The 27,625-nt window shown below is 44.5% G+C and overlaps 2 protein-coding genes across 2 annotated transcripts in view; one reads left to right on the top strand and one right to left on the bottom strand.

Annotated features, from left to right (window-relative positions):
• The window catches only part of MRPS5 (mitochondrial ribosomal protein S5), a 1,175,798-nt gene that overhangs the window by 938,623 nt on the left and 209,550 nt on the right, over positions 1–27,625 (top strand). The gene's annotated exons all lie outside the window — the stretch shown is intronic.
• LOC135312760 (syntabulin-like) lies at positions 110–27,552 on the bottom strand. The gene is given in 9 exon segments (XM_064448519.1): positions 110–546; positions 549–615; positions 617–1,259; positions 2,482–2,631; positions 3,625–3,828; positions 7,673–7,772; positions 16,624–16,743; positions 17,184–17,283; positions 27,460–27,552. Coding segments are annotated over 9 exon segments (1,914 nt in total).

Here is a 27,625-nt window from a genome sequence, read left to right as displayed (position 1 = left end):
GCGGTGGGGTGCGGGGGTGGGGAACATGGTGACTGGGAGCAGGAGGACTATTTCTGTAGGCAGCAGTACTCTCAGAAAACACCAGTTACAAACATCCTGTAGAAAGGCTTTACCTTTTCCATTCTGAAACAAGTAACATGTTTTCAAACCGATTTATAGGGCAAATCAAATAGTCAAGAGCAAAACGGTGGACTAGGACAGAACTGCAAAACAACGCTCCAGTACTGTAAATGAGATCTCTTCCTGCTCCATGAGTACTGAAAGCCCACATGATAGTTGGTACAACAGGGGCTGCTACAGCCAGATCGCTGGCGAGTCTGCTGCTCCAGTATGTCTTCTTTATTCCTGTCTGAGAAACAGTATTGACGTACCCAAAGACTTCATCATCGTGAGGTTCTGTAAAATCAAGTTCTTTCACAAAATGGTTTTCATTAACTCCGTGCTCCACCTTCCTGCATGGAGGTGTCACAGGAGACAAAAGGGTGGTAGAGTTTGGCTCACCTGGAGTTAAGTCCACTACGATACCAGAATCACTGAGGCTTTCAAGAGAAATTGACCCAATTCCTTCAGGGAAGAAGGCGGGCTTAGAGGACAGGCATCTTGAGCTCTGAGCTCTGAACATGTTTTGAATGAACTGCTCCCCTTCTAGGCTATATGGCACCACATCAGTCTGGATGGTCTGCTCCACCATCATGTTTCTGACTTTCTCCTCCTCCTCCTGGGAAAAAGTTAGTTTCTCACCCAGAACATTTTCAAGCATCTCTTGATTCACAATAGAATTGGAGGGAGCTGAATCACTCAACTCAGAGGTTGTGGTGGTCAAACTCTCTTCAAATAAATCAGTCCCGTTAGCTGTGTCCTCATGAAGAAACAGCCCACTACCTGCCAGCTCCTCCAGAGCTTGGTCCTCTGTGGTGGGGCTGTCTGGCATCGTGGTACACAACGGCTTCCCCTCAGAGTCACATGTGTACTCTGGGCGCTGCTCATCTCTCACAGAGCTCTTCAGGGCCATCTCCATGCTCGACACCAAAGATTCCAGTTTCTTGTTTTCAATGCTTACGTCTAGGAAGTATTTCTGAAATTTTTTGTCTTTCTCAGCCAAGCTCTTCTTCATGCTCTCAATACCTTGCTTGAGTTCTTTAATTTCCCTCCTTGCTTCCAAGAGGCTCAGCTCCATCTCCACATGATTACACTCGTCTTCGATCCAGTCTTCCTTCATACGTTCCACCTGAGCTTTGAGCTTTTCGATTTCTCTTTCCCTGGAGCAAAATAAAAATATCGTAACACTTCTGGTGACTGCCTAGTTGAAGAGTCAACGTGAGGCTCCACCTCACTGGGGTGGCTATGCTGCAAAGATGCTCCAAGGAAGAAGCAAATTCCTCCATGCATCATTTGCTGCCACCTCTGAGAGAACTGGCAGAGATGTCAGCTGGCTGCCAAGACGCACTGGCTGATTCCTAGCTGGAGTCACCAACCTGGCCACACAGCCAGCAGCCTTGTGGGCTATGCTGTGATCCTGGACACTTGGAGGTGAAAGTGGTGGCCTCTGGGTTAGGTCCAACCAGTACAGCGCTTGACATCTCACCTACTGCCTCACCCTGGAGGAAATGACAAACAGCTGCCTGGGTGTGTCCCCTGTGCCTGCCAGCAGCTCGTCACGTATAGCCAGAGCCAACAGTGGCCTCAGACAGCAGGATGGCTCAGGGCTGCAGGCACCTGGCTTGCTTGGCACCCGGCTTGCTTTGCACCCCCCCAGCCCAGCATGGATCCAGAGGCTTCTGCCCTCACTTGCAAGCAAGTGGGGAGAAGGGCCCCCTGCGTGAGATCCAGCCCTCACAGGTACAGATGTCGGGCCACCCAAAGCAGGACCAAGGGGTCCCTGGGACTCTACCTTGGGGCTCCATTCAAACAACCCTTTGTGCCCGCTTGGGTTGTGTGTGCTGGAAAGCCAGTTCTCAGAGCACAGCTTTAGTAAAAGAGAGAACATCTGTTGCTGTGTAATGTACATTGTTGCTTCTTCGCTTAGCATCCATACAAAGTGCTACTGCAAAAAAGTCCATATCTAAGCAACAAAACCACAAGCGGGCACACTAGTTTGTGGCAGAGCTTTTCTTTCATTAGGGGAAAAGGGGGACATTTGTCGTCGTATTTTCTGAGCGAGGTGGAACTTTTTTATGTATAAAAGGTCTCAGTGCTAAAGTAGGCTGGTGAAGAACTATCCTTTAAAAGTCTTCTATCGGGAAAGTTCAAAAAAAGGGAAAAAGAGACAGCCATATTTGTAACGAAAGTGCACGGTACATATTCACTGAGCACACAATGAAACCTTAAATACCTGAAAACAACCTAATCAGCCCGATCATATTTCCAATCTCTTAATGAAAACTTTACATGGTCAAGAAAAGAGTAAAAATGATCAGGACTCCCATCCCTTAATGCTCCTGAATAAATCTTGTCCAGTCTTATTTCTGAAGTGAAATATACCTTTCTGTAACTTTGCACTCGGATTCCTTCAGCTTTTTTTTCAAATGCCGTATTGTAACTTCTTTCTGCTGCAGAGGAGTCAAATACCGCTCCGGATTTTCTGGCTTAGTGCTGCAGTTGTGACCACAAGAAATAGATTTCCCTGATCGCCTGAAAAGAAAAAAACCATCACACCATCACATAACATCACTCCTACAGTTCTTCAGTCCTGGCAAAAAGGAACACATCCCATAGACTGATATGGCGCTTGGCTCATTTTGGGCTCCTCAGTGTCCACACAAGTGACTCCCTCTGGCAAATCAAAGTACTTGAGAAAAGGGCTGATTTGTGGCTATAGTACAAAATTTACTATTTATCATACTTGTTTTCAGTGCCATTGCCTCAAATGAGACATTTAACTTTAAAACACCTAGCCATCTCCTCACCCAAAACGGTGCCCAAGAGCAGGCAGCTGGGCCATTGGCAAGGGCACCCAGCTGCAGACACAGCCAGGTAAGGAAGCGTACAGACTGAGTTCAGCTCCACATGTGAGTTAAGAAGCCGAGCACCCTGAAACCTACATTAATCCTATCTAGCTTTAGGTGTGTATCTGACGTGCTTGGCTGTTGAGTTGCCTGGGGTGGGAGGAAAGAGAGAGAAAGGGAGGGAGAGAAACAACAATTTCTTCTCTGCAATACGTGTCGCATGCTCCCGCAGGTATTGGTTTTCTTCCCTGTAGAGGAAACTGCACACAGAGGTACCTAAGGCCGGGCAGGGTGAATTTTCACCCGAGCATACAATATTTTCTATACAACCCCACCCAACTCTCTCCAAAGGAGAAAGGACCTTTCTGTGAAAGAACCAGGAAAGCCACATGAGAACTGACAGCATGAAACCACGGAAAGGAGCCTGCCTTGGAGTGAAAACCAGCTACAAAGTGCTTTGACTAAAAGTAACCTTGAATTTTACAGTACTGAAACAGTAAAACTTTTACATGGGATAGAGCACACTGTTGATTGTCGAGCCACCAATATGAAGAGTCACACCCATGCTGAGGAGCAACACGACCCCTTTGGCAAGCCAGACAACCAGCTGATGCCACATCTGAGTGCAGAGAGGGTAAGTCAGTGTGCTGAACACCAGGATGCTGAAATAAAGACTTACCTCGTCACTTGGCTGCTGTCACTTCCTTTGTTTGAGCCTGAGTTGCTTCTGCTGGCTAAAGAAGCCCCATAATTCTGACGGGTGTTCGCAGGACTCGGCTGGGTTTTGCTCAGTGTTGACAAAGGGGCCTTTTCACGGGAAGCAGGTGGGCTGGGTCTGGACTTGTTGGATAAGGATCCATTATTCTGACCATGAAGGCCACAACTGGAGGAGAACCAACATGGTTAAAGCATACTGGATTATCTTTATCACACAACTCATTATGTGTCTTATTTCACGCACAAAGCTGTCTAAACACTAAAACAGGTAGATAACTGTGAGTGGCCGGGAAGAAAGTCCTGAAGTCATCAGCCACTGCACACTCTTTCACTGACTGTGGGGCTCTCAGTCTGAATTATGTGATCTAGGGAAACGTTGGCCATTTTCACGTTTCTCTGTGGATAGCACGGTTCCCACTGACTCCACCAGATCATCCACATTCCCTGAACCTCTGACTCCATTAAGCAATGAGAGGACTGCAGCCTGGGCTAGGGCCAAAAGAACCACGCTTCAGCCTTCCCTGGCCAGACCGGCAGAGGGATGCCTGCTCATGGAGGTTTGCTCTAAGACTGCTTTCATGCTCCTTGGCAAGCAGCCTGAGGGATCACAGTGTGTGATGAAAACAGATTTGTTTGAGCCACTGTTCCTTTCTCTCTTTGGCATAGAGGGTGCTTCAGCTGCCACTGTCAACTATTCATAGAATCATAGAAGAGAATCATAGAATCATTAAGGTTGGAAAAGACCCCTAGGATCATCAAGTCCAACCGTCAACCCAACATCACCAAGTCTCCTAAACCATGCCCTGAGGTGCCACATCTACACATCTTTTAAGTACCTCCAGGAATGGCGACTCTAACCACCTCCCTGGGCAGCCTGGTCCAATGCCTGACCATTCATTTGCTTAGATATAGTTCAAAGCCTACGGTGAGCAGGCTGAAATAGTATTAAAATAGACAAAGAAAACCACAGATTTTTTTCTTTTCCTTCCTTCCTTCCTTCCTTCCTTCCTTCCTTCCTTCCTTCCTTCCTTCCTTCCTTCCTTCCTTCCTTCCTTCCTTCCTTCCTTCCTTCCTTCCTTCCTTCCTTCCTTCCTTCCTTCCTTCCTTCCTTCCTTCCTTCCTTCCTTCCTTCCTTTCCTTCCTTCCTTCCTTTCCTTCCTTCCTTCCTTTCCTTCCTTCCTTCCTTTCCTTCCTTCCTTCCTTTCCTTCCTTCCTTCCTTTCCTTCCTTCCTTCCTTCCTTCCTTCCTTCCTTCCTTCCTTCCTTCCTTCCTTCCTTCCTTCCTTCCTTCCTTCCTTCCTTCCTTCCTTCCTTCCTTCCTTCCTTCCTTCCTTCCTTCCTTCCTTCCTTCCTTCCTTCCTTCCTTCCTTCCTTCCTTCCTTCCTTCCTTCCTTCCTTCCTTCCTTCCTTCCTTCCTTCCTTCCTTCCTTCCTTCCTTCCTTCCTTCCTTCCTTCCTTCCTTCCTTCCTTCCTTCCTTCCTTCCTTCCTTCCTTCCTTCCTTCCTTCCTTCCTTCCTTCCCTCCCTTCCTTCCTTCCCTCCCTCCCTCCCTCCCATCCTTCCTCCCTTCCTTCCTTCCTTCCTTCCTTCCTTCCTTCCTTCCTTCCTTCCTTCCTTCCTTCCTTCCTTCCTTCCTTCCTTCCTTCCTTCCTTCCTTCCTTCCTTCCTTCCTTCCTTCCTTCCTTCCTTCCTTCCTTCCTTCCTTCCTTCCTTCCTTCCTTCCTTCCTTCCTTCCTTCCTTCCTTCCTTCCTTCCTTCCTTCCCTCCCTTCCTTCCTTCCCTCCCTCCCTCCCTCCCATCCTTCCTTCCTTCCTTCCTTCCTTCCTTCCTTCCTTCCTTCCTTCCTTCCTTCCTTCCTTCCTTCCTTCCTTCCTTCCTTCCTTCCTTCCTTCCTTCCTTCCTTCCTTCCTTCCTTCCTTCCTTCCTTCCTTCCTTCCTTCCTTCCTTCCTTCCTTCCTTTTCCTTCCTTCCTTCCTTCCTTCCTTCCTTCCTTCCTTCCTTCCTTCCTTCCTTCCTTCCTTCCTTCCTTCCTTCCTTCCTTCCTTCCTTCCTTCCTTCCTTCCTTCCTTCCTTCCTTCCTTCCTTCCTTTTCCTTCCTTCCTTCCTTCCTTCCTTCCTTCCTTCCTTCCTTCCTTCCTTCCTTCCTTCCTTCCTTCCTTCCTTCCTTCCTTCCTTCCTTCCTTCCTTCCTTCCTTCCTTCCTTCCTTCCAGTTTCCCTCATACGTATCTACCTTTCTTTTCCCACTCTTTATTAAATAACCTGACTGTCGACTGTGGGCTTGAAAGCAACTGCTATCTGTGCTGCTGGCAACTGCCAAAGGACTGAGGTGCTCTGAGCACAGCTCCCCAAGGTGGGTTCCTCGCTTGCTCGCTTGGTTTGTCTTCCTGCACTGCTACACTGCTACCTACATCCTCTCATGGACTTTGTTCTTCTCAACTGTAATGAAAGGGCTGGTTTCAGAAAAGAAAAAGGCAAATCCAGCCAACCAAAGAGGCCTGAACATAAAAATTTAAATACCACAGCACTATGAAGCAAGAACTCTTCTCAAGATTCCCTAACTTGGTTTCGTCCCCCCTCTGAAAATGGAACAGTTTATAAGGAAAGTGGCTGCTGCAAACCTTCATCACACTGCTGTGGTTTGGGTGATTTTATAATTATTTTACAATGAAGTGCGGGACTGTGGTTTGTGACAACACTGAGATTTTTCAGAGGAAGTTGAGTCAAACAGTTAAAAGAGAACATATCGCAAAGGAGACCTCTCCTTCCACTTCGTACAGTACAGCATCAACTCTTGGGTGAGGCAGAATTCACATAGACTGTGCATAATGCAGCAATGCAATTGAAGGAGCATTATTACAGAGGACTTCTGTCTAATTAAGTGGGTCAGGATGCTCTAATTTGAAGTTACATTTAAATGCACAGAAATACATGCAATGATACAGAATCTTTCTGCAAGTAAGGTGATTTTAGGGCTTCATATGATACTTAGTATTTTTCACACACACACACGCACCCCCGGCCAGTACCTTTACTGGTTAGATTTAATCTAGAGAGTGCTTAGGTAATGTTTATTTTTCTAATGAACGGTCTCATGACACAGATAGGAAACTGCTCATTAAGCATCATTCTGACAATCTCTGTGCGCTGGGGCACACTCCGACCTCAGAGACATCTGTGTGACTTAAGCCTAGAGGTATCCCACTGCCAGTCCCGGCCTGCCTGCCAGCACTTCCACAAAGGGCAGGAAACCCGTCCTGTCAATCTGAACTCTTTCCACCTACTCCAAAAAATGTAACCAGCAGGGATTTTGTGGGTGGAGCACAATGTGCGCTGCTCCACCCAAATGTCCTCATCCTCGCATTCACAAGCTCTCTGGATTTGCACTTCACAAATGACAGGGAGAAATCTTACAGAAATCTTTCTTGAAAGATTTGTTTAGATAGATAACTCATTTTTTTATATTTTTTTTTTTTGCATATAGTTTTAGTTACAGAAAGGTTGGGCAAGGGTGTTGAATACAAAAGCATCAAAGGCAATATTGTCTACTTCTTCCTACAAAAAATAAGGTCATGACCTGGAAAGGCACATGCCAAGCTGACAGTTTATTACAAAGAGAAAACAGTGATAAGACCAAAAGGTTAAGGTTAACTTCTTAGAGGTACTGCTGTTAAGCAACATATACCCAGTTGCCTCCTCCTCCACTCCAGCTGAAGTCTCTTCTGTCTTACCTGAGGGTATCTCCCATACTTGTTATGAACAAACAACACAAAAATACCTGTCAGCTGATCTGGCCTATTGACATGTTTTGGTCTCAAAAAATATAGCTTTTTTTTCCCCTTTCTCATATTACAGTTCTCATCAGTGTAAGTGCTGCCCAAGAGCATAGTGTTAGCCAAATTGTTTCAAAACTCACACTAGTGCTATTTTATGTATTAGCTGCAAGGCCTTACATAGTAGTCTATCTCTGCACTAGCAACTCTCTCACTCTTCAGGAAAAATGGCTTTGCTTACTTGTGAGAAAAAGACCTTTTGCTTCCAGCAGCCGACACATGGGCTTCAGGCACTGAGGTACAGCCTGTGTTGCTTGAAGAGCTAAAATTGGTTTTAATCCCTGGAAAAGAAAAGGGACGAGGAAAAACACAGTGGAAATCATAACTCAAAGGCTGTTTTAAAAATCACGATGAACAACAAGCATCATCCCTTTGCCCATCCTGTGTGAATTTTAGCAGTTGCATGAATTTTCCAACAACCCTGATGTCAAGCACGTGATTTGTTCTGGATTTGCAACATTTCTTCAGAAGTGGCACTTAAACAAGAGCAGAGAAAAACCATTTGGACACAAACCCCTCACACTAAAAAAGCCCTTTTAGGACACGGCTAGGAACATTTGTTGTGACCACCTGTTTGCTTTCTTACAGCCGTCAATACAAGAATCAGGCTGCTCACGTGGCTCCTGCAGCAGCACACAACTGTAACTGTAGATTTCGCTTGCTTTAAACCATAGGAAAACACTACGCGCTGGGGGAAAAGCCGCTTCCATTTTGGTCTCTGAGACGATGTACACATACATGCATATGTACATATACATGTGTATAGGCTAATAGGGTATATGCGTCTGCGTATGTACACACATATGCAGGTTCTCGTGGCACACAGAAGGACAGTAAAGCAGTTCTAATAGCCTTAAATCAGTCCAATAATCACGCGCGGCTCTCAAGTGCTTCTGGGGTGTTAAGCCATCTACCTGATTTCTGACTTTCTATGGATCACAGCTTTTATTTCCCAAGCCCTGGCATGTACAGGGAAAACCGCTTTCATTTTGCTACAATCAGTAGTAGGCAGAGCCACTAAGAAAGTCTTATCACCTGGAAAAATACCCACCCTAAATTTAGGATTTTTTTCAGTCTGTCACTCAAATGGCAGATGTCCAAAGCCATATCTGGGCCTTACACTGCAAAGCCACAATATTGTACGATGACTTTAATCTGAGGGAATGGAAATAACTTTCCAACAGCCTTTAAACAGCTGGTCAGGGGGAGCATCTCTCACCTGAGAATTTCTGGGCGCCGTCTCACGCACAGACACCCCCAGCCAGCAGCTGCAGACTTACCATGAACCCCATTTTTGCTATATTTTCCATGATGCATCTGCAGATACCATCATCCCCCACTGGGGTGGATAAACCTTCAGCTGCACAGTCGTTCTTAAATCCTTTGCAGAACTGATGGTGATGTGCACGTCTTGTACCCCAGTTGACTACTTTTGTTGCTGTGACAATGTGATTGCGAAAGCTCACACATCTAAGTCCCAGAACAACCCACCTCAGCAGCATTAACCATGAAAGAGGCTGCCGTTTCTCAAAAACCATTTCTTTTGCCTGAACTGGCTATAACACTTGTTTTGCCCTGATCTGAGACTCCCCTGACTAAGAGGAGTGTCTTACCCACCATTTCCCACAAAGGATACCACATATTCAGTCATCATGAATTTCTCATTTGAAATTCATTCATACATATATTTCCATGCTGCAGCCACTCAGTGTCACAGTGCTGGCAGGCAAGACAACTTGGCACCATGCTCTGACGGAAACGCTCATGCCACACGTAATGGCATCCAACACTGAGAGGCCCGTCACTCTGGCCCCAGCCCACCTTGCAGCAGGCTACAAGCAGCAGCACACCCACTCCCTAGGAGCAGAGCTGTGCACCGCTCTGTGCAACGGGAAGAACAACACAGCAATGGCCAACAAAGTGCTGCAACGTTTTCCAGGATTGCTTCTTGCCTGCAAGACACTGGAGTGAAATAGTGCAGTATCAAGTGCTGTCCCTGCACTTTATTGCTCAGTGGGCAACGGCACTGAGCTAAGAGAGTGCTGCAAACAGCATCATGCTTTCTGCACTGCCTTTTAGCCTCCTTGCTGCCCTGACAGCACCACTACAGTCACCTAGCTCTAGCTGACATGGAGGGGAGAGGGGAGCCTGCAACCCCACGACTGCATGCTGTGCTGCCCACGATGAGGAGCGCAGGCAGTGCCAGCTGGCACAACCCAGGCAGAGGCAGAAAAGGCAGTGACGGTACGTCAGACGTGTGTGCACATCTGCCCCATGGGTTGGAGGACCACTGCTTAGGGAGCTAACACCGTCCTGCCACAGCACTGCAATTGGCTGGGCAAGGTAGAACAGCTTAGGTATACTTGGTCTGCCAGGACAGTATGCAACCACATCACATACGTACCTATGTCTATGGAGCCAGTATATACATTTCTTACACAGAGCCACACAACAACCGTACATGCATGCCTGGAGTATAGCATCCCAGTCTGCTATTTATAGCCATTACAGATGGTTGGATACCTTGTGGCATGGTCTTCTGGCCTCAAAAGTCAAATTTTGCTTGCACTTGAGCATGTAATATTTTTCCTTCTATAAGAATAAAGCTCAAACTTTCCTGTGTGCATTTGATTGTCCATGTGCTATCTAAATGGTAAGGTTACAACATAGAAAAAAGGAAGAAGTGTAAGTAATATCTGTGACAGGAACACTGACAGCTGAGCAGAACTGGATTCCTAAAACTCAGGATGCATCTGAGTTTAGTAAATCTTTTAAGCTAATTTAGTCTTTTGGTGTAAGTCTTTCTTATTTGCAACTTCACCACTCTTTCATAGCTGCCAAAGTATAGAAACCACAGAACTACCTATCTTCTGACTCCATAAACATGACCTCTTAATATATATCTATGTGTGTGTATATATAGATATAGAAATCATTCTTGATGCTAGGTTTGCATATAGTCACCCAGTGAAACAGAGCTGTAAATGAAACAGCGCTGACAGAGACAGCTTGTCCTCAGAATGTAAAGCACTTCAATTTGCTGAGCTTCTGTGCCTTCAAAAGCATCCTGTTACACAGCAAAGAGACGAAAACACAAAAAAATATAAGTTCACCACTCCAGTGCAGCTGATGGAGGAATAAGTAGCGTGCTGTCCCTGTAGATAGCTTTATTTAGAGACCCCAAGGGAAGAGAGGGGGCCTGACTGCATAAGAACTTCCAGCAAAGCCGTTAGAAACAGCTGGAAAAGTAGAGATAATTCAGTTGTAATGCCCTTTATTGAAAGAATCTGTATTTTTAAAAGACTAAGTTTAATTTATCTTAAAACTTTTAACTCACAGCTACATCTCCACTTTCAATCTTTAACAGCATAAGCAGTAATATTTCCAGGAAACATTAATGCTACTTCTTTTCTATTTAATACGGGGTTGTTCCTGCAAGATTGTTTTTGTACACCACAAGCAATCTAGGAAAGAACACCAGACTGCTCACATGCACGAACAAATGTAAGAAAAAGAAGCTGCACAGAAGTGATGAAGTCTTGCTTCAGCATTTCCGGCTTTTCTTCAGATAACACCCTTTAAAAAATGACCCATGTTGAGGGCGAAGGCTGCCAGCAGGGAATGCACTCAATTCACAGTGTCAAGCTCAGCTGGCAGCGTGTTTTTGTTCCAGTCCCTGGCCTTTGACTTACTATGCGATTTACTATTACTATACATGAGACTCTTGCCTTGCACTTTGCTATAAATTTCACATCCAACAGTAACTGCGTAAATGCAGATATAATCCTGGGAGCAAGGATCAGGACTCTCCTCCACGTAGACTGCTCTATTCTTTGTGTGACAGAGAAGCTGCTCCCATGTGCTCTGCCGCTGCCCGTGTCCGACAGATACCCTCTACTACCCCGAGGTCTAAAGCCAGTGGAGGAAGCTGATGATGCTCTGTAGGTTGCAGTGGTTCAGAACTCTTGTGAGAGGTGTGGATTTGAACTCCTTTGGTCTAAGGAGGGCACTGAACTCAGATCTTTTCCCTGACCTCTACTTGCGCAGCTGCCACACAGAACAGGGTGGGTGGTAGCACCAGTGCTGGCCATAGTTCAAAGCAATGAAAGGTGCTGGTTGCTGGCACTCACAGAGGTGGTCTGGCTCTGGTACAGAGGTTCAGAGTGAATGTGAGGCACGTGCATGGGCGCAAGCAGGGTACAAGTAGGTGGCCAAATCTGGGAGACGGGCACGCCTCTCTGGCCTCTCCTGTGGACTGGTAGAGGTGCGTTCCTGCCTGGCATGCTCTCTGCTGTGAATCTTGGATTGTAGTACCTAACCACCCCCTCTTATTGTATATGCAGTTTAGTCATCAAGCGCAGACTTGCAAGTTGTGCTCCCAGAATGACAGTGAGAACCTGAGCACAGCAATGCCTGGCATCAGCATCCCCTCCCCTATCCCACTGCGCTGGCCAAAGAAGCTATCACTTATCACTCTTGGGTGGACATCTACCTGACTGCTTGCCTGTGCCCTCTCCTCAGACAGATCTGTTAATCACGTTGCAGCTGATTGCACAGCGCAGTAACAGCTGATAAATTGGCAGCTGGCAAACATGCAGTCAGAGAAGACGTGGAGCAAAACTTTCAGTGTGGGTGACCATCAACTGTTCAAACCTGCTGGGTGAGGAGACTTCCAGCTCAATGCCAGGCAGAAGACTTTGGGGAAGAACTTCAACGCAGATCCTGCTTCCCTGCATTTAGATCTAAACTTGATTTTACTTGACCCCCTCAATTCATACTGCTGGTTGTGTGATCTAAACTAATTATGCATCTTGATTTTTGCTCATCTAGTTCACCTACTTTTCTTCCTTTGGAAGAAAGTTTGTTATCAAATAATCAAAATTTATCTCATTAAGCAGTTTTCCAATCTCATCTAAATACTATAGCTTTGGTAGTAATCTGAGCTGCATTCATGCAAAGTATAAGCACTGCAGATCTCCAAATAAATACGGAATGTGGCTTGTGTATGCCGTGAAACCACAGTCAGTCAAGCTCATCTCTAAAAACAGTCACTACAAACTAATTACTGAGATTGGCTGAGAGCCATCATGTAGACTCTGCATATCACTGTATCCTGAGCCAGCATTTTTCTTCATTGTTTTTAATTCATGGATTTGCAGAGCAGCCACGAGCAGATGTTGGAACAGACAAAGAGCATTACAAGGTGGGGTTTTTTTCCTGCTTTATATACCTTACAGAGATTCTTCGTACGGAAATTAGCCTGACCTAATTCTTTTTTGTGATTCTATATGCAGTTTGAGCTCTTCTAACACCACTTTAGAACAGCTGCCAGCAATTTTCCCTTCTCATCCTGAAATGACCTTTGCTGGGGGAACACATGTTCACGGAGAAGACAACAGTCTGGACAACTTATCTTTCTGTTCAAACCAAAAGGCTCTTTCGATCAGAGATGGAAGGATGCTACTTTGCTACTCCAACCTCATTAGAAACATTGAGACTGGAGGTTCAAGGAATACCAATAGATGTATAACATGATACTCAACTTGTATATGACAGTTTTGGAAAAACCTCTGTGATGTGTAAATCCACCTACGGACAAGTCTTTAATAAGGAAGCATGTGGTGTCACCTCAGGAGTTTTCTCATATACCTGGCAGTACTACCCGGTCTGCTTGAATAGAAATGAATAGGCTGGTCAGAAGTACTTTTAGAAGCTGGAAAACATCATCTTTGGCAGGGATGACTTAACAGGACACAGAAAGGGAGTGAACTCCGTCATAGACTAGGTCAACATGCCAGCCGTCCCGTTATGTTGGTGGCAGAAGTTTAACAAAGGGCTTTCAGAGGCCTCTTCAACACATCTCCTAAATCTGGTTCCAATGCACAAGGAGGAGAGAGGCTGGCTGGTGCACAACAACAAACCCCGCAGGCATGCATTCGCAGCAGCAAATGCTGCAGGTATGTGTCCACAGCATATATGCAAACGCATGAAATCACATGCTAAACCTGATTCAGGTGAAAGCTTTTGCACAATCACCCTTAATAGAAGGCACATGGTTTTCATGATAATGTGCATAAAACATTTTAAATCAGTTTTACCTGTTTTCAACAGGGAAGAGAAAACCACCAGAATGAGAAACATATGCGAGAGGTAACTAACTAAGCAGCCCTGCAATCCCAGGATCAAAAGCAAAATTTGTCATAAAGCTAGCCAAACATTTACTGTAACGCACACCTTGAAATTATTACAAAAAAATAATAGAGATCAAGTGCCATCTACTGAAACGAACAGTAAAACCCTACCCAGTATATTGATTGGTTGCCTAAACTATATTTCTATAGTTAAAAAGAAAGACAAGGTGGGTCTCAAAGCAATGAATGTCAAGTTACGACTGCTGTCATTTGCTTGTTTTTCCCCCCAGTAGCACTCTTAGCATTAAGGAACACTAAGGACAGACATGAAGCCTGTGCTTTTTCAGCCTATTAATCCTTGAGGGTTTGCGGTCACACCGTATTCTGCCAACTTTAGCAAACACTCACAGCCTGCCAGGTGCCCAGACTTCGAAAGCCAACAGCTTCCTATTACTTACAGAATTTCAGAAGGGAGGAACAGGCGACCTGTAATGAAATGCCTCAACATGGAAGCAAGACAAGGCTTGTAATCCAAATAAAATACAAAACAAACTCTGCAGAATTTTCATTTCCTTTCAACACAACTTACATAACAGTACACCTAAGATAGGGTATTATAAGGTACATCTACTGTTTTGTTACAACACATTAAAAGTAATATATTTCAAGCTCCTTGGGGAAGCGATGTCCACCTTGCAGCGGCTGGAGCAGGATTTATGAAAGGATGCCAGGTCCCCAGCTCCACGGGGGGAATTTTGGAAGTAGCACTCTCCCTATCTGCCACCTCACTTGAGAAATCCCGCTCTCAATCAGCAGAGTGTCTCAGCTATGTGAAAATCTTGTTTCTGGGCATGCCTAGAAGCAGGTCAGCTTTAAAAGCACTGAAGAGCTCGGTGCCTGGCTCCTCTCTAAAGACCAGGGTGGGTGTTTCACACTACACAGAAGACATCAGGGTCCACACAAAAGCAGCCCAAGGAAAGCTCTCTTCTGCTCTCTGCTTTACTGGAGAAAGGATCCACCTGGGATTTGCAGGGCCAGATTTAGCTTTGAACTGGGAGGAGGCTGCACATCATCTCCCCATCACGCCACCTGGGGCACGCACTGCGTCCAGCTGTAAGAACCAGGGGAGGAGATGGGGTTCCTGTCCTCTCAGCTTATCAGGGCCTTCTCCAGCTCCTCCACAGATTCACCCAGTTGAGGGTGCCTGCACGTCTTTGTCACCCATTGCTACAGAGTGGAATCCAAACAGGCCTGAATTTCCCACAGCTCCCCTGCCTCCATCAGGAGACCCTGCCTAACCCCTGCACCCAACACACCTTAGAAAAGTAAGTTCTACAATCTAGAGTTTTGGGCAAAGTTGGGCAACCTCTGCCTAGTTGCTCTATCAGATGCTGGGTTTTATTTTCTGTTCATAATTGTGGTTTATTTATTGGAACAGGGACTGGGCATGCATTTCCCCCTTCTTCCAGGCTCTTCCTAATCTCGGAATCATAACGACAGGTGAGGACCAAAAGAGATTGAAGGCATCTAAAACACAGCTTCCCCAGGATTTATATAGCTACGTACGTAAAAGCAAGCAAATGTTCAAAATGCCACCGCTATCTGCAAAGACCTGCTTAGTTGTTTATGGCTGAGTTTAAAAAAGGGGGACAAATATTTTGATAGTTTTATTATTTTAATTTAACTAATTCTTAATTCAAAATAAATCCTTTCCATTTTAAATTTTTAAAATTTTATCTTTTAAAAATATAATTAATTATTCTAATTTAATTAAACAAATTTAAAATTTATTGAATTAAATTAAGTACATTAATTAAAGCATTAAAATATCTCTAAGCATTCTAAATATTTTAGATTGAAGATTGTCTTTGTTCAGTCTGAGAGACAGGTTTTCTTTAATGTTTTGATTTGGCAGCAAACCCCAAATCAATTCTTTGCATAACTCCGCTTTGAACATAAGAAAATGGCAGACAAAAAAAAAAGAGGGGATGTAGAGGAAAACAGAAAAGGAAATAATCTATCCATTCTCAGAAAACAGTTCAAACAGTTCAAATCCCAGGATTCTCTTTAAAAAGGCGGGGTTCCAAAAAAGGTCAACAACAATGATGACAGGATTACAGGGCACTGTTTATGAAGGAAGATTAAGGGAATACAATTTGTGTATTCTAATCAGTCTGGCAACACTCTACCATGGGGAGGAGGAATACAGCTGGAAAACTGTAAAGAAAACCATTTAACAGCAACACAGGATTCTGGCTATGATGCATGTTATGTCATGAAAAATTACTTTAAATAAAAACTGATGTTTGGTGGAAGTGCTCATAGTAGAATGTAGCTGGAGTATGTTCAGAATATTTTAAGCAGGGCATCAGAAAACTATTTTCAACACTGGCATAAATAATACAGATTGTAAATTACAAGCAGAGCACCAAGAAAAGAAAAAAATCTCCTAAGAGAACATCTATAATGGCCTTTCCATAGGCACAGTATTTCCTTCCATACAGGTGAAGCGGGCTGAAAACCACGGAAAACAGCCAGAAAGAGCAGAACATTTGCTGCAGTAGATACACAAATTGCAAAGCCTGTTCCAGCTTGACCTCACACATATTTTAAAACAAATACTTAAGAGCGTGCAGTGTGTATAGCATCGGTTTCTCTTATTTGACTCATATTCCATAACGAATGAGCAGAAGAGAGAAAAAAGCTTCTTAAATATAAAAAAGACTTTTTTTTTTTTTACTAAAGATCACTGCTCTGGCCATCTTCCATACCTGCCTCAACTCTGACCTCTAAACCTCAGCGCCCTTCTTACGCCAGGAGCTCAGCCATCTTTTCCCGATGGAGGAGGAGCATGTCCCCACAGTCCCCAGGAGACCTGCATCTCTATCAAAAGGCATTTGGCACTAAAAGGTGAATTGGCTGGCACAGGTCTCACCTTGTCCAACAGCCCAGCGGCTGAGGCGCTCCCTGCAAAAGTCCCATATCTGCATCCCCTACTTACTCAGATTTGCAGTTGGAGCCGTGGCTTTCTCACGGACCACACGCAAGGCTGAGCTTGAGGTTGCAGGCATCCTGAGGCGAGAATCTCCCTTTAACAGTTGGCGTCCCACTTTCAGGAGATCTGGAGTGGTATCAGGACAATTAATGGGCCAGAGAGAGAGAGAGAGAGAGAGAGAAGAGTTATGGTGTGCCTGCTGGGTACTTGGCTTCAAACCCCCAATAAAAGAGTAACTAGATTATACAAAGTGGAAGAGCTTCCCTGGGAGCAGACTCCCTGCATCCCCTCAGCCTGCTCAGCAGCCTGCTACTAGGGCACTCGTCTCCTTTGTGCTCAAGTCCAGCCTCCAAAAGAGGCAAACAGATCTAAGTAGAAGTTTCTTTTCCCTTTACTGAACTAAGTAACAGGCATCTCCTTTTAATGTTCTTTTCCTTTGTGAGGAAGGATGTAAGCACCTAAGTGCGCAAGATTTGTGCCCGAGACCCTGAATTGTAGGTGGCCTGTGCCACCAGCCCAGAGCTGAGCACATCATTGCTTAGGACAGATGGGATTCAGGCTTTCGCCTTTTACTTGCCCATTCCTCCTTTGTAACTTGCTGGCTTCTTTTCGGGATCCTCTATTATCTCTGTGATGTCTGGGTGCCTGCTGCAGCCCGAGAGTCTTCTGAACAAAAGGAGATATATGTCTTGAGGGGCCTCAGCCCAACCACGTCCCTACTAAGCAACATCAACAATAATTTTTTAGAAAGGGTGGATCATACAATCTGTGACATTTTTCTAGAACACTTTAATTTAACAGGAACTGGCAGATTTGGGTTCAAAAATACAAAACACTTGAAAGCCAAAACAGTCTTTGTAGGTGCTACTTTGTTTATTCTTCTTTGAAAGAAATACGTGGCCCTTTGAATATGTTATCCACACCAATTCAACTCAATTTGTTGAAATTCAAACTCTAAATCTAAAACATATAAAAATCCTAAATAAAAAACCATAGCGCTATGCTAATAATTTTTCAAAGATGCTTTTTCAGCATCTTTTGCTCAAAATATTTGTCTTCCAATTATATTCCGTTCTTATCTCTTGGAAGTTACACAGCACTTTTTTCACTTCAGTGCAATTCAGTTAGCTTATACCCTAAAAATTCTTCGCTCCTGCTAACAAAATTCACGGTGCAACGGGAGATACAGGCTGTCCATGTGCAATGCTAGCTGCCTTGGGCAGCGGTCCTCAGAAACAGGACAAACGGACAGTGCCCAAGCCTATCAGGGATGAACAGGAGAGGAAAAGGCATCTAATTAGACTTACTTGAAGATCCAAGTGTGATCTTCAAACACAAACTTTCTTCCGCAAATGAATGTCTAAGACTGGGTTTCCTTTCTGTTAAACAAAACAAAACAAAACAAAACAAAACAAACAACCAAAAAAAAACCCCCCCCAAAAAAAAAATAAAGAAAAAGAAAAGAGACAGAAACCGTACTTGGCTTCAGTAAAGGCTAACAGCAGAGCTGTCATAGACCTGACGAGGAACACAGGAGATCGGGGTGGGATTCATCTGACTAAGCATGGATGTCTCTAATGTAGACACCCATGTCTGAGCCAGCCTCGGTCCCATATTTAGGCAACCGAGAGTTCGTCAATATAACCAGTGAGTTCAAGGTACTCCCTCACCCCCGAAACAGCTCCCACAACGGCCAGGAGAGAAACGGCAGATTCACCTGTTAAAGCTGTTCCACTTCTGATCAGCAATGGGACCAGTCACTGGGGCAGACAAGGGGGGCGCCCCCCCATCTGCAGCCCACAGCTCCTGAAGGTTGTCCAAGGAGACCCGTAGATTCGGTTTTCACCTCTCCTGAATCACAAATACCGAGGGATTTACCCCAGGCAGAGGAGCCCCAGCGGGATCCGCCGCCTGCGCTGGGTCCGTTGACCCAACTGGCAGGGACCGGTCAAAAACTGCCACGGGGGGGACCCAGGCGTTCCGATGCACGCGGAGGGGGCTGGGCTATGCAAATGAGGGCACCCCCAGCAGCCGCTTCCCCCCTGCTGCCAGCCGCCAGGCCTCACAGCACCAACTGCTACAACACACCAAGCCTTCACAGGGTGACGCCTCTCTGTGCTCAACTCCGGGATGCAAGCTTCGAGGTTAGCGCGGGCTTCAGCCTGGGCACGGCATCCTCGCTCACGGAGGGTGACATGTGCGCGCTCATTTCCCTCTGAAAGAGTTAAAAATAACATTAGAAACCCTCAAGCTGACACAACAACATCTTCAACTCGTTTAAACTAGACACAGGAGATGTTTCTGTGATCCGAGTTTTTAAGAACAAAAATACATGCTTTTTTGAGCCTGCAGCCGTTTTAATGCTGACTCTACTCCAGCAGTGCTTATTGAGAATGAAATCCATGTGCAGAGAAAGTAAGGATCTCCCTTAGCTGCCCGTGTCTGGGTACCTATTGGTGCTCAGTTAATATCTGGAAGTGTCTTAGACTGGAACCATTTTTGTGTAGTAATGGAGGGCTGTGTTCCGTTAAGTAACAGGGAAGACTATAGCCTGTGACCTTTTCTCTGGTGGCTTGGTATGTATGTGCAGCAGTTGAAATAAGCCCAATATGGCTTCCTGGAGACCAAAGCGTTCTGGAAGACAGTGCTGAGCAGTAGGCTACTAGTGCCTGCAAAGTTCCTGTAGTCTCTTTCTTCCCCACTCCCCAGCAGATTCTGGGCTGAGATGCACCCAGATTTTCCAGGCAGTGATCAACCTAGTGGACGATAAACTGGATTTTCCTTTAAACTGGATTTTCAGTTAATTGAAGTTAGTTAGAACTTGGTTGCTTCTGCAAATTGTAGATACCTATCTGCACCTTTAGACTTTCTAAATGCCAACAAATTTATTTTTTTTCCCAACAGGAACAGTGAAGCTAAATGCTCTTTGGCTGAATAAGCAGCACTGTATAAAATGTCTCGTGTGTGAAGATGTTTTTTGTACATTTATAATCGTGTTGAAGTAAAAGAATAGTATGAAGTCGTTCTTCTAACAGTTATTCAGTAGGTCTACAGTAAGTAAAACCACGCTGGAATAAGAAGGTCTGCTAACGGTGTGCTAACAGTGCTTATAATTAGTGTTCTGTTAACCAATGAGTTGGGTTTTCCCGGGCATAAATTGTGTTAGGAATGCAAAGCAAGGCTGACATCAGGAATGAATACTTCCCTGGTTTAAACAGCTTGCATCATTCCATCCAAACTCCGCTCAAATTCTTGCTTTGGAACCCAGAAAGAATGAGTCACATGTGGCTGTAGTTCATCATAGGTGCCTCTTTATTGAGAAACGAAACCTTTTCTGAGCCTGAAAGGTCGTAGCTTTATGTTGAATACGCGTAGGAAGTTTGGAATAGAGATCAATGTTTGGAATAATGACCAAGTAAAAGAGCAGTGAAAAGGTAGTCACTTTGTGGTTGTATTTATTGCTTGTATTTATTTTTCAGTGACTTCAGTTCCTCTGTCTGAGGTAATGTGAAGGTCTCCTCTCATCTGGATGCTACTGAAGTCCAATAAAATCACTCAGCCAGCGGAGTGCATGGAAACCACCTCTCTGTGCAGAGGAGTTGTGTGTTGTGCAGTTTATAGGGTGGGGCAGAAACATGATCTGCTGTGACTGTCCTCACTTCACAATTGCAAATGAATAGCAGCACTGCTTAACGCCTCATGTGGCTTTTTGGAATACCGCTGCCTTTACATGCAGGCTAGCGCCCATATACCGTCTTCCTTTCTGCATCGGTTCAGAGGTGCAGGGAACATACAAAAATCTGCTACTGTAAAGTGGCAAACATTATTACTCTGCATATGCTAGACTGACAGCACTGTCACCTATCTGGCCTTCTGGTGGAATGTACAACAGTGGGTCATCACCTCAAAAACACCCTTGGGAATTCCGTTAACTTGGGAGGTAGATCCTGATGCAAATTACTAATTTCATTCTTCCATGACAGACAGCAGAGCAGCTTAACAGAGCACAGGGAAACTTCTGGCCATTAATAATCAATGAAGGGAAACCGTGAAGGTACTGAATAAGTGCAGTCCCTCTCCTGTCCTGCCCAGTCCAAAGATAATATGAAGCCTTTGTACCTCAAATACTTCTAAGTTTTGTGTGTCCAGTTTGTCCATAGTTGGCATCTACCAGACACGGCTGCATCCAGTGATGACAGCTTTTAATTCTCTGCATTTTACACACTGATGTGGATGCGCACGGGTAGTTTAGGCATGTTGAAAGTTAACTCCTTTCGGCCTTGTCAATGAGAATTCTTGATTCTCTTTTAATAAGCACATCTTTATTCTTACCGAATCTGTGTTGAATTTCACCTTTTCAAACTAACGAAGCTTCACTTTTATTTTTAAGTCCTCTTGCAAGCAGCTTGACAGATTTTTCTAATCTAATAAACTGAATGCGAAGCCGGAGCGACCTCCTAACATCATTCTGTTACTACTTATGCAATCGAGGAGAGAGCTGCAACGTGGCACTTGGAGTATGGATCCAGTTGTTGCCCCAGCGCCACTCAGTGATGTGTTCTAGCTGAAGTGGGGAATAAAACAAGTGCATTTGGGGGTTACTTTTTTCCTTTGCTCTAGTCAGCCATGTATTTGTTGAAATTAGAAACCTATTTCTGTCGACAGATTCTCTGAGCTAGCAGGTAATGATGTCTGGGGTTTTATAGCAGTGATAAGAAATAATGCTAAAAGGATACACAACCGTAGACTTTAATTTTTTTTCCTTAAAGGCTATTGTTTCTATCTGTACTGAGCAATAGAATACAACACAGATGCTGAATACATGAAAAGGAACATTAGAAGTTGTCATCTCATCTGATCATGAAGAAAATGTTTGTAGGACTTGCATTACAAAGAGGATAGCTTCTGATGCCTCTGCTGAGGGGAAGGAGGGACACAAGCCAATGTCCTAGGCAAGTCAAATTGTTTTGGTCTGATTTTGAAAAAGACAGGTAGTATTGTTACTTGAAGCATTAGATTTGTCTAAATAGCTCTGGGCCTTACAACTGTCCTACGTTCTCCCTGACACACTGAATCCTTGAGAACTGAGTGGCTTTTAGATTGTAAAATATTTGGGCAAATTATGAATTATAACCCATTTCTGACAGGAACTTAAAGTATGCTGAAAATTGGACTCGTGTTCTTTAGCAGTTCACATTTTCTTTAATTGCAGACAACAACAGATAGCAGAAAGGGGAAAAAAAAAAAAAGAGAAGCAGCGCAGCAACAAAAGAAAATGGGGGAAGAAGCCCAAAGGCTAATGAAAGAAGAAGAAAACAAAACTGATGTAGAAGCGTCCGGACACAAACCAGGCATCAGTGGCACAGTGCCAAGGAAAAAGAGAATTTCAGCTCTACAACATACATATTGGTATTGATTTAAGTATTTCTAGGGCTTCAGCATTTCTAGGACTCCAACCGTTTGGTTTCAGGGCATTCTTCAGGGCATCTTGGAAGGCAGGGTTCTCTCAGAATATCTTCAACGACTGGTAGGTGGTTATTAAAGGAGAAAAAAAGCCCACAGAAAATCATGCCTTGATGGAATGAAGTTTCCTGCAATAGTCCTATTCCAGCACCCTTCTTTGCAGCAAAAGTGATTGAGCAAGGATGTTGATTGAAAGACATCCTTAATGAATAGTTCAAGCCTAGAGAAAAGAATGGAAATACCTAAGAGTGTGGTAAATCTCCTGTATTGTCTATGCTTACCCGAAACATGTAATTAAACAGTTTTAAAGAACCCTTTGCTTCCTGCCTGATCGAGAATGTCTGCTTTTGCCTTTCCATAAAGGTATTTATAAATGTTTCGCATTTTTCCATGGGAGATAATATTGACGCGTGCAGAAGAAAATTACTTGTTAAAGGTGACCTACAACTCTCAACGTCCTCCTGGTAGAGTACACTCTGGTAGAGCACAAGTTACAGCTGAACACAAAAGTGGATTTCTTGTCACTTTGTCACCTGCAGCCCCTGTGCTACCATGCCCCTTTACAACACTACAGTGGTTAACAGCAGGGGCATCGCTACACAGCAGTGGTGCGTGCTGCTCCTTTCTTATGAAGGCTAATGTTGTGAACGTAGGGGAGCAATTCAATCGCTTACTTGTATTGGTAAATTTGTATTTCTAGCAGAAATTCTTCTACTTCCTACATTAAGGGGGAAAAAAAGTCTCACGCTGTACACTTGTTGCATAGGTAGTACAACTGAAAAAAAGGTGTCCTCCTGTGAATACACCTAAGTGTGAAAATTCTCAGTTCAGTTAACAGCACTTCTCAGGTTCCATTTTTGTACACTTACTGTACGTATTTACAGTGGGATTCCACTCAGAAAAGCGTGCAAGGTAAATAGGCAGTAGAAGACAACAGTAGTTTAATGAAGAAGAAAAGTTAATGTCTGCTGGAGGGAAAGGTGTGTGGGAGGAGGAGGGTCCATGTGGTCATTATGTGCAGCTCAGAACTTCAGTGAATACCTCCTGCATCTTCTGCTGTGCGGATGCTATTATCCCTGAATTCATGGGCTGTCTTGTGGCAGATGAGCGAGGACAGCAAATTCTGTGCCTGAGACGGGTTCCCTGTGTATCCAGGGTCCTGTGAAGTTGTGACAGAATGGGAAGGGGCGGGGGGACTAGATCACCTCTGCCTCGAAAAATAGAATTTTTAACTAAGTTGTAAGACACAAGTTCTGCTTAAAAGAGAAGTACTTGAGAAAGTAAAGACAGTAAGACTTACTCTGAATGGCCTTTGTCATGGAGAAAAGTTTAAAAAAATATTTAGTATGCTTGTCATGCTGCTTAAAATCTTGCACAGACCAACTGATTTGACAGCAATTTTTAGACATTAAAGAAGTCATTGAGAAATGTGAAATTTTAAAACACCTTTTAGAAAGCAACAATATGCACTTTTGTGTGTATCTTCTGCGCAAGTGTTCTGGCTGGTGTAGAATCAATGACTACAGCCTGTCCGGACTGAACAGCAGTATGGCAAGCAAATCTGCTCCTAGTACACACCTCTAAAGTATCTGATGGTGGATTGGAGATAAGAAGAAAGTCTGTGAATAAGCTTTAATAGCAATCCGCGTCTGTCCTTTTAACCACACTGATGAAGCAAGGAGGCACATGTCTTAATTCTTTCCCTATTGCTGACACAGGGCAGGGAAACCTAATACCTGTTGCCTAGTTTAGGTTGGAAGCGACATCGCATCTTTCTAAAAAAATTAGTTTAGTGCTTACTATTGCTATTTCTGAGACAATGTAAAATAGGTGCAAATAGATGTTATTTATTAAAAATAAGAAAACATTGGCTAGTTAAGAAGTTAGAAACAAAGCCCCTGACTGCGTCATGAGAATGCTCGTGTGTTTTTGAGCCTTCAGCCGTTTTAAAAACGATTAGGTGCTGCCACCTCCTGCACATCAGCCCTCCTGCGTTGCTTTGCCCTCTCCCGCTGCGTACTCACACTGTTTTGCTGTTCTTCCCTCCATTTCCCTGCCTGTACTTGAGCACAACTGCTCTAGGAATTGCTCCCATCTACTCTACCAAGTCCTGACATAATGCCAGAAAGGGTACAGTGCTCTCGCAGGTAGTAGTCTGTATGTCAAAACAGCATGCATTGGTTTCATATGTTTTCCTGCGCTATAGTTGCTTGTGTTTGCAATGTCCCATGTTCATTTGTCTGAAGGGTTTTGGAGGAAAATGCTCCCCTGTTCTGCTCATGTAGGACATAAATAAAACAGTGCTTCAATTTTAGCGCATTTCTAGCGGTTGGGATTTAGGTGAGGTGGTTGATTTGGGGGGGGAAAGAAGGCAAAATGAGGAAGTGATCAGAAGTGAAGAACAGCCTTGTGAGTGGGTGGACCTAAGTAAGCATGCAGGTGAATCTCTGGTGAGGCGGTGGGCAGTGCCTGTGCCTGGGTGTTTTCAGCAGCTGAGAGGCATGTTGGGTACCTCTTCAGCTGAATATTAAAGAAAGGCTTCTTTGAGCCTGGATTAGAAAGAGAAATGCATAATGGGATTATCAATAGGTGTTGCTTCAACCAGGGAAGGAGCCGACTTGGTTCCTATGCTACCCTGTAAGCATGAATTCAAGCAGCCCCCTGCTACCTGACCCTTAACCTATGCCCTGCTTGTCCTCCCCACCTGCACACTTTGAGGCAAGACTTCCCAGTGTGGTATGAACAATTTCTCAACTCAGAAAAAGGAGGAGGTTTTATTGAACTCTTTGGAGGCTAATGGTCCTCCCCTAGCTGCTCCATACAGCACCAGCAGGATCCAGGTGAATTATGACTAAGAGTAAAGCCAAATATTAGATGGGGAAAAATCAAGATGGTACATTTGTCACAACAACTGGGATATCCTCTGTGGATCGGGGAGCAAAGGCCAGTCCCACAAAGTCTGGGACTGGAGCATTTATCGTGGTACTTCAGGCCTCTTCTTACAAAGGGTACCTTGAGCTGTCTACATGCTTGCAGGATGGAGGAGGAAAGGTGGCAGCTTGGAAGCGAGCTGTATTTCAGGAAGAGATCAGAGCACGGACTTCTGTCAGGAATGTGACGGGAACTCTCTTGCTGAGCATAGGTAAATAACTTATGAGAGTTGAGCGGACAGAAGATTTTTAAGGGCAAGAAGCAATTTTGACGTTATTCTGGTGTTAGCGCCTTGTGTCTTAAACATGGACCATGTCCAAAACATGGTTTGAAATGAGTTCAGCCTATTGACATTTTAAATGTAAGTGTAGGTTCATACTGCTTTGTTGCCTGCTTGCTGCAAAAGACACCCACGTAGTCACAGGTGAATCTCTCTCCTAGAACTGAAGATCTAAACTAGTCCTCTAAACTAGGCTCCATTTCACCACCACTCACAGCAAAGATCACTTAAACAATAGTGGCTGATAAAGAGAAACCCAAAATTGTGATAAAGATGGTAAAATCACATATAAAATATTGCGCTCTCAGCCTTGAACAGACATGCTTTGAAGTAGCAATAAGGCATGTTGTGTCATGTGTTCCAGTCTCATCCCCTCCACCCCCCAACCTATTAATTTTGGCCCTTGTGCCCAGGTACTTAAAAGAAAAGCTTTTGAAAGTGACTTTGCAGCAACTATGTATTGCAGTAGTGTCATAAGGCAAGTCAAGTGGCCTGCAGGAACCCAGCAAGGTAGGTGAGCATGGAAGAGGGTGTTGCTGGCAGAGGAAGCAAGACGCTCTCATCTTCTCATCTTTGTGAACTCTTGGAGCCTGTGTTACATCAACATGCCTGTTCGATTTCTCTTCCTTAGTGAAATGCTTAATGAACACTAGGGAATCTGTTGCAAACACAAGTAATTCAGAACCCAGGCATTACAAGGATGCAAAAGGTCTCTGAATTGCCTCTGTAAGCATTGGTGCATATCACCCTCTTGAGTGTTGCAAATGCTCCCCACATGCTGGCCAACTGTTCCTCCTTCCTTGTGGCTAATAACTCCATTCTTCCCCAAAGCGGCAGGGCAGTGCATGGCGTTGTCTGGCTTCACTAGGCTTCTTCTGCTCTGTTACACTTGCTTACGCTTATTACACTTGCTTTGCTGGAGGGGAGAACAGGAAGCCAGTGAGGTTTAACCGGCCAGAGGTGTTGTTGAAAGGTTGGGTGGAGGCAGGCAAACACCGCTATGTCGTCTGTTGGTTGGCATTGCCCTCCTCTGAACTATGCACGGATTTCAAGTTTTGGACAGGAAGAATTTGTGGTTTGATGGTCACAGTGGCATCTCGGTGGGCACACTGAGACTGCATGGCTCTCAGATTAATTAAACAAGGTATTCTGGACTTCTGTTACATGCCGGGAAGACTGACACTCTCCTGGCAGCACAGAAATGAGCAGTTACAAGCTTCTGGAAGATTGCATTGAATTAAAGATTAGGCACTTGCATTTGTTAACTCAGCATGGGTGCAGTCATGCAGGTGGCATGTGTGTCCACAGACCAACTGGACCCTTTTACTCTGCCTGAGTGCTTATGCTTGGAGCTGTAATGAAGTTTTTCTCAGCAGAATTCTGTTCTTTGGGTCCTGATGGTTCCTTATGCCCTGATACAGTGCCTCCGCCAGCTCTGCCTGTGGCCAACAGCTCAGCTGAGACCGGCTATTTTATATGGCTTTGCTACAATAAAACACTCACACATTTACCATTTCTAACAGGCTTCATTGAACTTGTGATTATAAAGGTAATTTACAATAAAACAATTAAATAAACAATAAGCTAAAGCACAATACATTTCAAAGGGCTCATATGACTACAACATTCCAACACATTAAAACTTTAAAACAACATTAACACTCAAATTGTACCTACACCTATACTTATCTTTCTAACACGTTTCAAGACTCTCAACAAAGTACCTTTTTGGTTACAGTCCCTGTAAACACACAAGACCAGTGAAACACTCAAGCAATTGTACAACTGAGAAGAACACTACACAAGACAGGAACAAACAATGTGCTGGAAACTGCCTGGGGAATAGGGGGTTGACCTCTAAATTGAACTGACTCTTTGGACAACGAATGGATAACACTAGCATGCTCTCTGGAATACATGTGTGACATCCTTAGCGGGAACAAGTCTCCGTGTCACTCAACACTGTAATTTCACAAAAGTTTTAGGTTAGTGCCGCCTAAAGAAATAGCCCACCTTTCTCTGGCCGTTTGCTCCCGTGCACGTCTCACGCTACTCTTGAGCCAGTGCAAAGTGCTGGTATATTTGCCCAGTGAACCAGCCAGGGAAACTCATTGAGCTTAACAAACAACAAATTAACATTCAGCAAACAAACATGAAAGAGAACTCACTCTTTCTCCTTGATCTCCCTGGTCATGTTCACTGTGCAGATATGTTGGCACCAGAAAGACACCAGCACGGTGGGGTGCGGGGGTGGGGAACATGGTGACTGGGAGCAGGAGGACTATTTCTGTAGGCAGCAGTACTCTCAGAAAACACCGGTTACAAACATCCTGT

Source organism: Phalacrocorax carbo, chromosome 3, assembly GCF_963921805.1.
Source record: "Phalacrocorax carbo chromosome 3, bPhaCar2.1, whole genome shotgun sequence".
NCBI lineage: Eukaryota > Metazoa > Chordata > Aves > Suliformes > Phalacrocoracidae > Phalacrocorax > Phalacrocorax carbo.
Note: the sequence above shows the minus strand (reverse complement) of the source record. Positions and strands in the feature narration are given on the sequence as shown.